The sequence below is a fragment of the Pseudomyrmex gracilis genome, unplaced genomic scaffold (assembly GCF_002006095.1).
Source record: "Pseudomyrmex gracilis isolate BER0280 unplaced genomic scaffold, ASM200609v1 scaffold_179, whole genome shotgun sequence".
Lineage (NCBI taxonomy): Eukaryota > Metazoa > Arthropoda > Insecta > Hymenoptera > Formicidae > Pseudomyrmex > Pseudomyrmex gracilis.
In genome coordinates this window covers 127,023-139,863 of record NW_018020763.1, presented here as the reverse complement: position 1 = coordinate 139,863, position 12,841 = coordinate 127,023, and the positions used below count along the sequence as shown (strand labels likewise).

Here is a 12,841-nt window from a genome sequence, read left to right as displayed (position 1 = left end):
TTACACACAAAAACTGGATTTCTGTGTATGTAAAAGAAAAAAAAACCCATGATTCCTCATTTTTCCTATATTCAAGATTTTCCTTCGTGAAATATTACTCGAATCCTTACATTCGTCGTCCGGAATACAAACAATATACATGAAAAACAAGGTTGTCACGACGTGACAAAAACCGACGAAACAACAACGCGACAGTGATTCTATATGGCGTACATGCTCGATCATCGGGAAACCGATATTTGGATAATTACGGGCGCGCAATTAACCGAATCGTTAAGACGGACAATCCCGTATGTTCGATAACGAAAATCCATAGTGAGAAAATCGTAAAAAACGCGAAAAATGCAATGGCCGACCTCGCGCAACGTGACGTCAATTAAAGACATTTGCTACGCAAATTTGTGACTAGACAAATAACACGCGAGGCAATGACTCACCGGATGTTGATTTTCCTTAATTGTGAGCCATAATATCCCCGGTCTTCCTCGCACTTCTGGTTCGCTCGTTCATCGGGAAAGCCTGATCGCATCACCGCATTTTCGCAAATTAACGAGCATTAACGAGAAATACGCGATTGCACACGACCACACACGCCGCGAAACTACGCGAACTGTAAATACTGAAGTCAATCGCGAATCGGCTGACGATCTTCAACTTTTCTGTGACGTCATTAGAGGAGTAAGATCGTTGGATCACTGGTGCACTAAGCGAAATGGCGCATTTAAGCGCGGCAGTGTATTGTCGGCCATCTGTGCCGACGCTAACAACGTATTTAACTATTTCTGTTATTTATTATTTAATGGCGCTCGCCCATTGCTTGTAGTTACATCATTCACTAAGTCGTTATTAAGCTTGCGTTCTAAAATTCACCAGTCAGTATTAAAAATTCAAAGTTCACATCACGTATATTTTCAATGCTGAATGTTTGAACGTTTTCTCTAACAAAATGATCCCGCCTGCGATCCCTCTGACTTTTCGAACAATCGACAACTCTCTCAAGTGCGGACTCTTTATTCTTTCTCTTATTATGCAAAAATCCAAGATAAAAGTTCGGCTTTCTTCTTCTTACAGTTGAACATTCTCTCGCGTCATGTCAACTGACCCAATAAGACACGCGTCGTCAAAATATGATTCGCTCGATGCGAAAAGTCTCGAAATATATGTACGCGGAATTTAAAGATACAATTACAACAGAATATTTAATTTCTTTTCCGAAGATCCTAATGCGATTGTGCGTTTTTTAAATTTTTAACGAGAGAAGAAACGAGCCACATGCATTACAATACATGCAGTACAATTACACACACACACACACACACACACAATAATGTATAGGTACCCAGATAACCAAGACTGAATAAGCATATTTTGCAAAGTCTGCAATAATACATTATGCCAGTACAGTGTAGCCAGTATTCAAACATAATCTGTTATTGCAACTAGTGTTGACAGGAAAACAGAAAAAAAAGAGAATATAAATGTGTCACGCCGTGATGCAAATATTATTGTATCAATCAAGCAGAACTTGCTCAAAAAAATGTAACAGATTTGAAGCACAACGTGCTATTGTCATTTCATTCTTCATTTATTTTTTATATTTTTGCTGTGTTGTTTTCTTTACATATCGTGCCTATATACTTCACTCACTATGATGACATAGCTGAGTGAAATCTCCTGCAAAGTGCTGATTAAATCTGCGTGCATACTGCTGGCATACTGCTATCATTTGGCTATCGGGGTATAATACAAAGAATAATTTATGTAGCATTTTAAGAGAAACGAAAGAAACACTACCTCTAGATGCGTTCAATGAAGAATCTCTAAAATATTTTAGAAAATGTTTTTTTTATTCTCCAGTATCGTGTATTTCATGAGCTTCTGGTTTTCTCTTTTAATTATTGAATGTTCGAGTTCAAAGTATTTCTTGCTTACAATCTAATAAACTGTTCGGAAAAGAAATAGATACAAACAGATACAATTTTTAAATGGATTTAGACGCCAGCGGAAAGAATTCAATTTCTCCAAGTACAAAATAAAGTGTTAGCGCAACATCTGGCAATGGGAGAGAGAGAGAGAGAGAGAGAGAGTCTGCAGATATCATGTACCAACAGACGGATATAAAAATCATGCTGGCCAGTCTGGTGTGCCATCACGCCGAGCGTTAAGTGCAAGGAATCGGAAAAACATAATCCGTGGAAGCACACGAGCGTGACGTGCATTCACGTCGCGTTCGCCAATGGGCGGAGGGTTAATGGTTGCCCTTCTTACTTGACGGAGCACATTAGAGTCACCGAGATCGTTCGGTCTATACCTGTCCCGATAATGGAACGGCAGTTCTCTCTCCGACATACGTCTGGGCCGGAGAGAGCAGCGCAACGTTTCTACAGCTCTCGTTCTCTGGCGCGCACGTCCCCGCGGGAGAGCTGCGGATCTTGTCCGGTCTCATTTCATGCAAATCGCGCGCGCAAGAGCATCTGTTAGGCGCCTCACCGCGTACCGGAATCGCCCGCCGCGCGTTGCGTCGACCCACCGATGCAAATTCATGGCGGGAGTAACGGCGACCTCTTCCACTCGCCTTGTCGCCCGCTGTCCTTCTTTACTGCGCGCGATATCTTCCGGAGAAACCAAACGCTCGGAGTTGGCCGGAGAGAACACAGATTCTTGGCAAAATGTTCCGGAATTACATTACTACGTATTATTTCATACTAAACAAAAGAAACAAAAAAAAAAAAAAAAACTTACGAGCTTTTCGAGAGTTACAAACAATCAGAGATTAAAGTGTTTCGTGTCGTTATAGCTTCTATAGAGAAAATAGAAAAGAGCGGAGAAAGAGCTCGTTTCCAACTGATGTTGGGAAAACTCTCGTAACCCGCGCTTTAATATTGCGCAATGCTCGGGTTATTTCACATGCTATATTGCACATTCGTTACGTATAGAAAATTTATTCCGAGCACGTTTTCTTTAGGTGTGGCCGCGTAAACTTTCATGAAAATAAAAATCTTCGAAGAATACGGCGAACATTTTTGAATAAGTCGGAATACCCATAGATCTCGCGATAAAAAGTATTTTTGCGAGTTCGGCGAGTTTTCCGGACTTTGGTCGCAAATTTTCGTTTCTCGATACCGCAGAACCACGGAATAATGTTGCGGCGACGATGTAGTCGGTTCTATATGAATAAGTTCTATTTCAACAAAAGTTTTATGTACCTATCTACGCGAATCGTCGGAGGATCAAATTTTTTTTGTGAACGCGCACACTCTTGTCGCTCACGCGAGTATCGCCGTAATGAACGAGTTTACGTCGTAATCGCGTGAAGCTTTTGAACGCGAAGCAATTTCCCCAGATATTCCTGCGAAAATCCTGGCGTGCGGCGCTTCTGCGAAAGCCGCGAAAAACTCGTTTCTCGCGAGCTTCGTAATTGGTATTGTGTGACCCTCTACTCTATCCATCCTCCGTTCCGGACCGCTGATATAATATTTATTACCGAGCCCGACTTTCAAAAATACTGCGTGTGAAATATCAAAAAATATCACGAAAACTGCAAAATAAACATAACGTCTTCGATATTAAAAGTCGCCAAAATGTAAAATCGTGAAATCGTTTAATCAATATAACAATGTTGTTCGATCGGAGAGGGCCGCGATCCGGCCACTGTAAGGACGTGAATCGCATAAACCACGCGGAGCAAGTTAAGTTATTCGAGGAATGCACTATACACGCAAATGCAGCCTTTATTGAGGAGTTTCGCGTGTACTCTCCAACCGTTATAAGCGGGGAAGGACGAATGGCATATCCGCATGAGCTGTGCGATAGAAAAGAATAGAATGAGGACGGATATAAGACACATTTTTAGAAAGCGGAAAAGAAAATTCCACGACGAATTTTCTCTCCGCACACGTCCGGCTTACAATGTATACTCCGCACTGCTTCACGAAATAATCCTGTATCGTTGCCGATAATAATAGATACAATAAATTAGTTCGGAAAAATTGCATCGAGAAGATTGGAACATTATGAATAAATACTATTTAATAATAACACATATTACAAATTATTTATATAAAAATTTACATAAATAAGTCACACAAACATTAGTACACAAAATAATAATTTATTATAATGTACAAAAACTAATTTTTATACGGCGTTTTACAGAAAAATGAAAGAAAAATTTTTCCTAGATTAACGTATCTCTCTAAAATATTTTTCGACCTGCGCAACATCGTGCATTTAATGATCTCGTACTTTTCTACCCGCACATCTTTTTATTGGCATCGATCGTTTTTGGGAAATCGATCGAATAGCGATATCACTTCTCGTATAAATCAAATAGGAGAAGAGGAGAGGAACGGAAGAGGAAAGTTTTAGGTCGGGGGGAAAGCATCTAAGAAACTAAACCTGCCGCATTAGATACTTGTACGCCAGAGTTTTATCGACTTAGCAAACGAGTTTCTGGCGACACGTTCGTGAAAGTTAGCCGCGTAACTGCTGATCGTTCAGGAAATTCTGTCGATTGTTTATCCAATCTTGCACTTTTATTAACTTCGGCAAAAAGAGAACTTCCGACTCTTTTTTTTTTTTTTGCGACGATAGGGATTGCTGAATGAAAGCGGAACGATTTTAACGTGATTTTATTGCGCGCGCTCCATATGCGACGAGCGGCAGCATAGATGTGCGCGCGGTGAAAAGTCGAGAGAAAATTATAGTTAACTATAACTGTTACGACGTTATAAAATAAAGCACCGAATGTGAAACAATAATTACCTTGAAACAGATTTTTATATTACAACTCTCTGCTCTTATATTTTATTGTTAGACAAAATGTCATTTCAGTTTTACATGACGACTGTAGCAAAAAACTCGAGGTTATATAATGTACCTATCAAGTTAGTCATAATAATAATAAAACTATTACGATAAAACCATTGTTTCACGTCCAGCTTATTATTACAGCTTTTTATTATTTGCTAGTTTTATGCAATAAAACAGATTGAATTTTTTTGTGGAAATTTATTTTCTTTCTGATATATTACTGTAAACTCAGCATATACAAAACGGTATTATCTCCGAAATTACCGAGATAAATAGAGAGGAAGTGCGAGCGATTATTGAATAAATTTTTAACGGATTGTGTTTTCACCGCTAAGAACAGTTATATAGGTAAATTTTCCTGGTTTGTCAAAGGAAGTGCTTAACGTTCTATTGTACCAAGCTTAGCAAGCTCGAAGGCGTAACTCCCTCTTATATATCGATCGCGGTGTTTGCAACAGCGTGGGATAAACGCGGTTCGTTTGTGGCGCGGGATCATCTGCAATTGACAAACCGTGTCGATTCCCACGATACCGAACTCGATATCGATCTCGATACTTTTATCGGGATGTATCTTGAGATAATCGGACGGGTTCAAAGTTTCGCGAGATATATGGTGAGTGAGACCCACTCGGCAGAACTTATACATGTTTCGGTCATGGCACGTAAGAAAAAAAAAAAAAAAAAGAAAAATACATTGTCTCGGAAATTAAGATACACAATAATAGTAATTTTTGTCAAAAGAATTTGTAAAAACATCAGCCGAGAGAGAAATAAAAGTTGAAAGACTTGAGCTATTATATCCGTTCGAGAAAAAGACATTGAAAGAAATTCATCGCAATCCCATTTGAACATAGAATGCGTGCGGACGTTTCTGTAGGAGAAAACGGTTTATCGTGGCGTAGCGCGTAATTATTTGCTGAAATTGCTCGCGAACTTCGGACGGAGATTGCAATAATTTCCTCCTTTCAGCGACGTAGCTGAAATTCTTTTGATGAGCGTCCTTTGTTCCGCGCGCCGCCGTTTGCAGCAGCTTCTCCTCTCCCGAGAATAATTCGTTCACGTCACTTGTCACTGCAGGCTACTTAAAATGAGTAAATCCCAGAATAAACAAGATATGTGGGATGTGGTGGCAAAGAAATTATCGCGTCTGCGATTCAACGGCAAAGCGCTGACAGATAGCATAGAGGTAATCCCGTGTACAAACGTGTTATGAATCGCGTTTGTACACGTAATTGAGTATGTTAGGTTAATTATTTTCACAAATGTCATAATTTCTCTGTGAAAAAGAGAGAGAAAAAAAAACATTTGTGTAATAAAAGCGCTAATAAGCGCTCTCGTGGATTCAAAGGAAATCGGAAAAAAGGTGGATGGCAAAAATAATATTTATTGACGTGTATCTGTGTTTCATCTCCGTTTTTTTTTTTCACTTCCCTTGCTCTCTCTCATCCTATATAACGCAATATTTCTTATTGTTTTATTAATATTCTACGTTAAAAGTGACGTTATAAATATTCAAATCAGGCAGAAGAAATTTATAAGCGAAAAACCCGCTTTTTTTTTGCTATACATTGAGTTACGTCGTTTTTATTTTCTCTCACCGAGTTTTATATCAAGCGTGTTGCACGCGGAAGAGTATCTCTGAGAAATCTAAAATAGGACGATGTTTCTTATTTCCGGACACACAGAACCAGACCAAGAGAAAAACGCTGTCGAAGCTCTCCATGATTGGTTTCAATGGGACTGGCTTATTCTTTCACAGACGCGGGGATCGACTTAAGGTACGCTTTCCCTCCCCCTCCCCCCTCTGCATCGCACAGCGCGGTGGAATAAATTGGATGGACGCAAATAAATTGAGTGAGCGCGGAAAATGAACAAGTTTTAATACAGGTGAATCTCGATGCGCTTGGAGAATCGCTCCGCTCACTCCTGAAATGAGATTTCCGGTAAAAAATTAGAGTGTAGATAAAAATTTCGCGTCATAATTTTCGCGCGAGGGTCTTCTCTCGCTTTCTCTCTTTCTTACTCTGTCCCTCTGAAATTCTGATCTCTCGTCCGGGCCTGAAATTTTTCTCCGGGGGTAACATTTTGTTCGAAAACCGAAAAATTTATTGTGATGATATATATATATATATATATTTCTTTTTCGACGGATGATTTTGGCGTTGAGAGCCCGCGATCACGATGTATAACTCATAGCAAGCATAATGGCTTTCCGCGCTTACTTCATCGCCATTAAACTATTCGCCAAGTTATCATCCGTTAAGTTTCATCTCCGTTGCTCTATAATACCTCTTGTCATCGGTCTAGATCCCGAGATATCAGAACACCTATCGCTTAGAGCCATTTAAAGTTTTTTCCCCGAGAACGGTCGACAAGCTTATCCATGACGTGATGGAGACCAAATTATCGTCGGTCGTGTCGTATCAGCCGAAACAGGCGTCTAAATTATGCAAAGATATTGCCGCCGATGTACTCGAGGCTGTCAACAAGAAAGATTACGACAGGTAATTGCCAATTAATTAGTTACTTCAATTTACTTTCAATTGCGTCATTTTTTATCTTTGACGCTTCCTCTTTAATCTTTTCTAAAAACATTGTGCCTTCCTCGTTCTCTCTCTCTCTCTCTCTCTCTCTCTCTCTATATATATATATATACATATATATATATATACGTATATTTTATAAACTCCCATGCATCATCTCGGATCGTAACTATAACAAAATGCTTCGATCTTCTACCTAATTCTCACTTCTGCATGGAGTGAAATATGATTGTGTTTGTGCGCGATTATAGATGCAAACTGGTGACGCAGGTGTACGTAGTCCAACGCTTCCAGCAAAGTATATACGCGGCCTTCCAGTGTCTCTGGGATGCGGAGCACGATAATTACTCATATTACGTGTTCGAAAACAATCATATATACGCGTGGTGCTGCGTGTTTGCTTTATATTATGACTGAATGAGATAAAACAATTCGCAAAGTATACATATATTTGCATTACTCGCTCATTATTTTGTAATATCGAATTACACATTAATAACCTAACGCTTATACATATTTATTATTGTGGGATTTATTGTCGTGGAACCGATATATATATTAGTATATTGGTGGAGTTATTTCGATTATAACAGATTTTAAATACATCGGCACGCGAAAATCGTGGACGATAATGCCGCGACTCGTTAAAGTTATTGGCGTGAACGATCGGTGTAAATCGCGCGGAAAATTTATGAAAGTGTATAAAAGAAATTACACGACACACCAGCAGCAATATTAAATGTGGCGGAAAATATTAGCGCGAACTAATGGAGATACAACATTTTGAAACATTATAATTTCAACGCCGTACGAAGTAACAATGATTTATAAAATTACACTTTATTCTCTTCGTTATTGTCACGCGACTATTATTACTTTAACAGCCAAAATGTGTGAAATTATTATCGCGTGATGCTTTTCCGTTTCTCCCAACGAGTATAAATAATTGTCGCAGTTCCGTATAAATATACGATTAAGGCGCTTCGAGAGGCTATTCATACTTGCAAACTTGATTTTAATAACGGGAAGCATAATAGTGATTATCGCTAAATTGGACATTTAGGTAATCGCATCAGCGACGACGCTAATGCGAAAACAAATTAGTTTACCGCGAATGTAATGACCACGTACGAAGTCGTTTTTGTTTTATTCGCGAACAAAAGGGAAAATATTTTTTTTTTTACAGTTCAATTGACAATTACGTTTTTTCAAGCACAAACGATGACCCGTAGATCGTGTCAGCTCGGGGGTGTTTAAAAAAGTCCGGTAATTGTTTCTTTTTTTGAAACAAGAATGAACAAAGGGAGATTTAAAAAGGTTTCTCGGTATAACTCACTTCTTACACGAAGCTCAGCGTACAGAATGTTCCAGACTCACCCAGGTCTTCTTTTACAAACTGTTTGATTAGCTCAGACTTCTCGGCAATAAAACAAAAATTTTATATCTCTTCTGATTTTTCTTTTTCATAACATCATCGAACTTTCATACTTCATTGTACACGCGCGCGTTTGTAAAATCTCATAAATCAGTGAATTACACACACTTAAATTACAAACGTGTTTGAAATAAGAAATAACATGTTTAAATAATTCGCGACATTTCTTACATTTTTCAATTTGCTTGCGTAATCCAAAGTTATCGTTTAAAAAAACGTTTTTTTTTCTCCCTCAAAAAAAAAAGTATATCTATCTCTAATTCAAGTTGATCCGTGCGTGAAAAAAAACTCAGACAATGTGGAACATCCTGTATATCTAAGTGTCCGGTATATCTACTCAGCGAGATTGTTTCAAACCGGCGAAATAACTGGAAAAAGTTCCGATTGATTATGCAGTAACCATCCGCTATTAATATTTATTGCTTTCGCGGCTTCGTCTTTTTTATCTTCGCTTCTCTCCTTTCTTCGAGGTACTTGTGATGATTTATCAAGAAACTTTCGGTCGGCTCGTCTATCTTTCGTCGGAATAATAAACGGTGGTTTAAAGTTTCGGAGACATCGTGAACATTTTTATGAACATTGGCATGTGCTCGTCCTCGGAGAGGGACGTGTCTTCGACGCCGGTTGTATTCGTGAATTCGTGATCGCGCAATGAAAGTAATTTTAATGTTTTTGAACTCGCGCGCGCGGAAGAGATAAAGGAAGAATATAAGAAATAAAAATGCATTAAGTTCTTTTTGCGCGGCGAAAGAAAATTCAGAAAGAAGATTTTTCTGCGCGAATAACGTTCGCGCTCACGATTAAAAAAAAAAAAAAAATATATATATATATATAAGACGAAGAGAAAAAACGGAGCGGTGTTAATGGTGTATATCGCAAACTCTCTCTCCGGACTAATTAAAATTATAATAATAAAATACTCAAAGAAGAACCTCAATTGATTCCTTGATTGGACGCGGATGTTATCGATCGGCCGCTGTTATGTCCGGCTCATGACGTTGTCAAACGCAGAAGCGACGCGCGGCAGCGGTTCAGTCGATCGTACACTTTCAGCATCATTACGCAAAAGTTAAGAAGAAAAATAGATCAATGTAACCATGTATTAAATTAAAAACTAGAAGATGAAACAAGTTGCGGCATTTATATCGGCGAACGTTTATGCAAATTGTGCGGTAACTCGAATTTTGTTTATTTCGCGATCGATAACATGATTCTGCAAACATTTGTCAGATTAAGTCACACAAATCACAATTTTCACGAGAATACTATTGTTATGTTATTATTATTTGTCGCAATTGTTGTTATTGTCGATATGATTATTATTAGTATTATTATTGCCAAAATATCAGTATTATTTCTTCGTAATGTATATGTACATCGATCAAAATACAAAATAAAATATACGCTTCTCGAGAGATTGGCAACCGAAATTTGCATCCGGTAGCCCGCAGGTAGAAAAATATTTATGACGCAAAAGCTTTTGTGCTTTTTGCGGTGCTGTTAACAACGTTATTTAATTCATTATTTAGCGTGTTCATCGGAGTGTGAGGTAAAATAATACAATTTATTTGATCGAAAATATCGAATATGCACATTGAAGTACAGGAGGTTGTTCTGTGCGGAGACCCTCGGGCCTCAAAACTTCCGGAGTACATGCAGCTTTCCCACATGTCCTCCGCGATAGCGGAGAACTGGAATTACCGAGAAAATGTGGGGCGGTTCTCTCTCGTTAAATTAATGGCGTAATTTCAGCGTCCTGCCACGTGACACATCGCGAGATAGTTGGCGCGCTGACGGTGGTGAATGGAAAACCGAGACAGGACCGAAACACTTATAAGAAGCATCGTAAAACAAATCGTTAAATTTCGAAAACGCCTTACTTGCGTTTCCACAACAGTGCGTCGTCTAGTTCTTGTCTTGTTTCCGCGTTTAATCAGTCTTTATGAAAAAAACGCGGCGTTGACAATAAATACTTTTTAGCAACAAACTTCAAAATGGACAAAACATGTTTTTTTCTTGACCTCGGTCTGTTGTAAATTTAGTCGAGCTTGTTGTAAAGAGATTATAAGAGTCCTGCGGGAAAATTCTCACATTTGTAAAATTATAGAGAAAATAACTACGTGTATACATATATACAATTAAATGTATGCAACAGCCAGATCAGACTTGTTTATTTTAACAACTTTTCCTCTCCACCATGTTGAGAGATCTCGTCTTCGAAGTTGTAATTAGATTTTCCTCTACAGCGATTTGTGGATTGTGAAGAAAAGAGAGAGAGAGAGATAGAGAGAAAAAGAGATAAAGATTGTAAATCGAATTATATGTTTTCGATGATTCGTTTATTTTGCACAACTTCTAACGAAGCGAATTTCAACTGTCGTCATCTACCGTCATAAAATGTTACATCACAGTGATTTTTTTTTGTTAATACCCGAGAACACGCGATATGCAGTCCAAATCATATTTCAAAGAACACTGAATTGATATAATGCTTTTGCCGAAGTTCGCTTTCAGACTGCATATAATTGCGTAACTGTTTTTAATTAAATAGTAGGTATAAGTGCACTTAAAAGTTAGTCCATGCAATTTAAATCTATACAACTTTTGAAGAGAACGGTTTTTTTTTTGACATTTATTTTACATACAACCTTTGATATTTTGTTCTTTTTTCACATAAAAAATTACAGCATAATATTTATAAAAGTAACTCAAAACAGGCAATTCATTTCATTAAAATATTCTTTTTCCAGATTGCTGCCGATAATAATCAAATTTTTTTTTGTATAAGATTTGCTACAAGAGTTTCAAAAAAATAAAAAAATTCATTGTTTCATTATAACATGTTGGTTATGGATGTGTTTAATTCAAAATCATGATATTTTATTTGCGATACAATTAATCTGCGTAGTCACGGAGAAGAGATAGAGGGATTATATCTCCCTATTTATATTGGCGTCTTCCCCAACTTTCTTTCTTGGGATTAGCCGAGGGTTGGGTATCCAGATTCATTACTTGATTTTCATACTAATATAAAATGTACAAAACTACACGGGAAGCAAAACCAACGAAGAACCGAGCAAAATTTTCCGAGTTACTTTTAAATATACATATAGTTACACACACTCTGTACACAATGTTAAAATTTAATTAACTAATGTACCTAAAATATGAAAGAGAGAACACGTTGTTGGATATATAATGTAAGATTGTAACATCTATCGATTTTCCGCGATATGACTCGCGCGCTCCACACATCTGATATATACAAAAGATAACTTTGCCGTAACGTAATGCGAAAGTGTTCGTTACAAGCACCTGGTACGTCGCTGGTACGAATATCAAAAACACGTTGTGCTTCCACGTCGCTACAAACTGACGGTTCTCTACTCTACGCGTTATTATGTCAAGTACGCGATGGAAAACGCGAGTCGCATCTTTTAAACGTTGACTTTGCGCTGTCCACATATAAGTAATTACGACAGCTCTAATGCGTTTCCGTGAGGTATAATAGAAGAGCAAGAACGATGACGAATATTTTCACGCCATATATTGAGCGACGCTTTTGAAAATGTTTATATATTGTTAATATTTACATACACATAAAACAGCGATCGGTATTTTCTACATAATAACGTAGCAATCTTCTACATAAAAGCTTTGCATATAAACAATAAACCAAATCTTACGATCAATAAAATGTATTGCGCTCTCTGTAACATTATCAATACAACTATTGATTGATTCATAAACTCGCATAATCACGCAATAAATTAAATTCGTAAACATTCCTCGAAAACTCTTTTCAAAACGGGATTCAATTGACGGATAATTAATTAACTTTATACTCTGTAAATCTCTGATCAAAGTTCATAGTGAGCTCTCGCTCACGTGCTTTCGTGAAGTTGCAGTCAGCTGGCGCTTTATCGGTTTTGCATTACGAGAACGTGGCGGTGATAATAGATACTTCTTAGCAACAAACTTCAAAATGGACAAAACATTGTGTCAACATGTTTTTTTTTCTTAGACTCGTCTGTTATAAATTTAGTCAAAG

The 12,841-nt window shown here is 37.8% G+C and overlaps 1 protein-coding gene across 1 annotated transcript; it reads left to right on the top strand.

The window, feature by feature from the left end:
- Positions 1 to 5,796: 5,796 nt before the first annotated feature.
- LOC109857980 (tctex1 domain-containing protein 2-like) lies at positions 5,797 to 7,948 on the top strand. Its single transcript, XM_020434805.1, has 4 exons — positions 5,797 to 5,998; positions 6,498 to 6,590; positions 7,120 to 7,316; positions 7,607 to 7,948. The coding sequence occupies exons 1-4, from the start codon at positions 5,900 to 5,902 to the stop codon at positions 7,770 to 7,772; spliced, it is 555 nt and encodes a 184-aa protein (XP_020290394.1). The 5' UTR covers positions 5,797 to 5,899; the 3' UTR covers positions 7,773 to 7,948.
- The last annotated feature ends 4,893 nt before the right edge of the window (positions 7,949 to 12,841 follow it).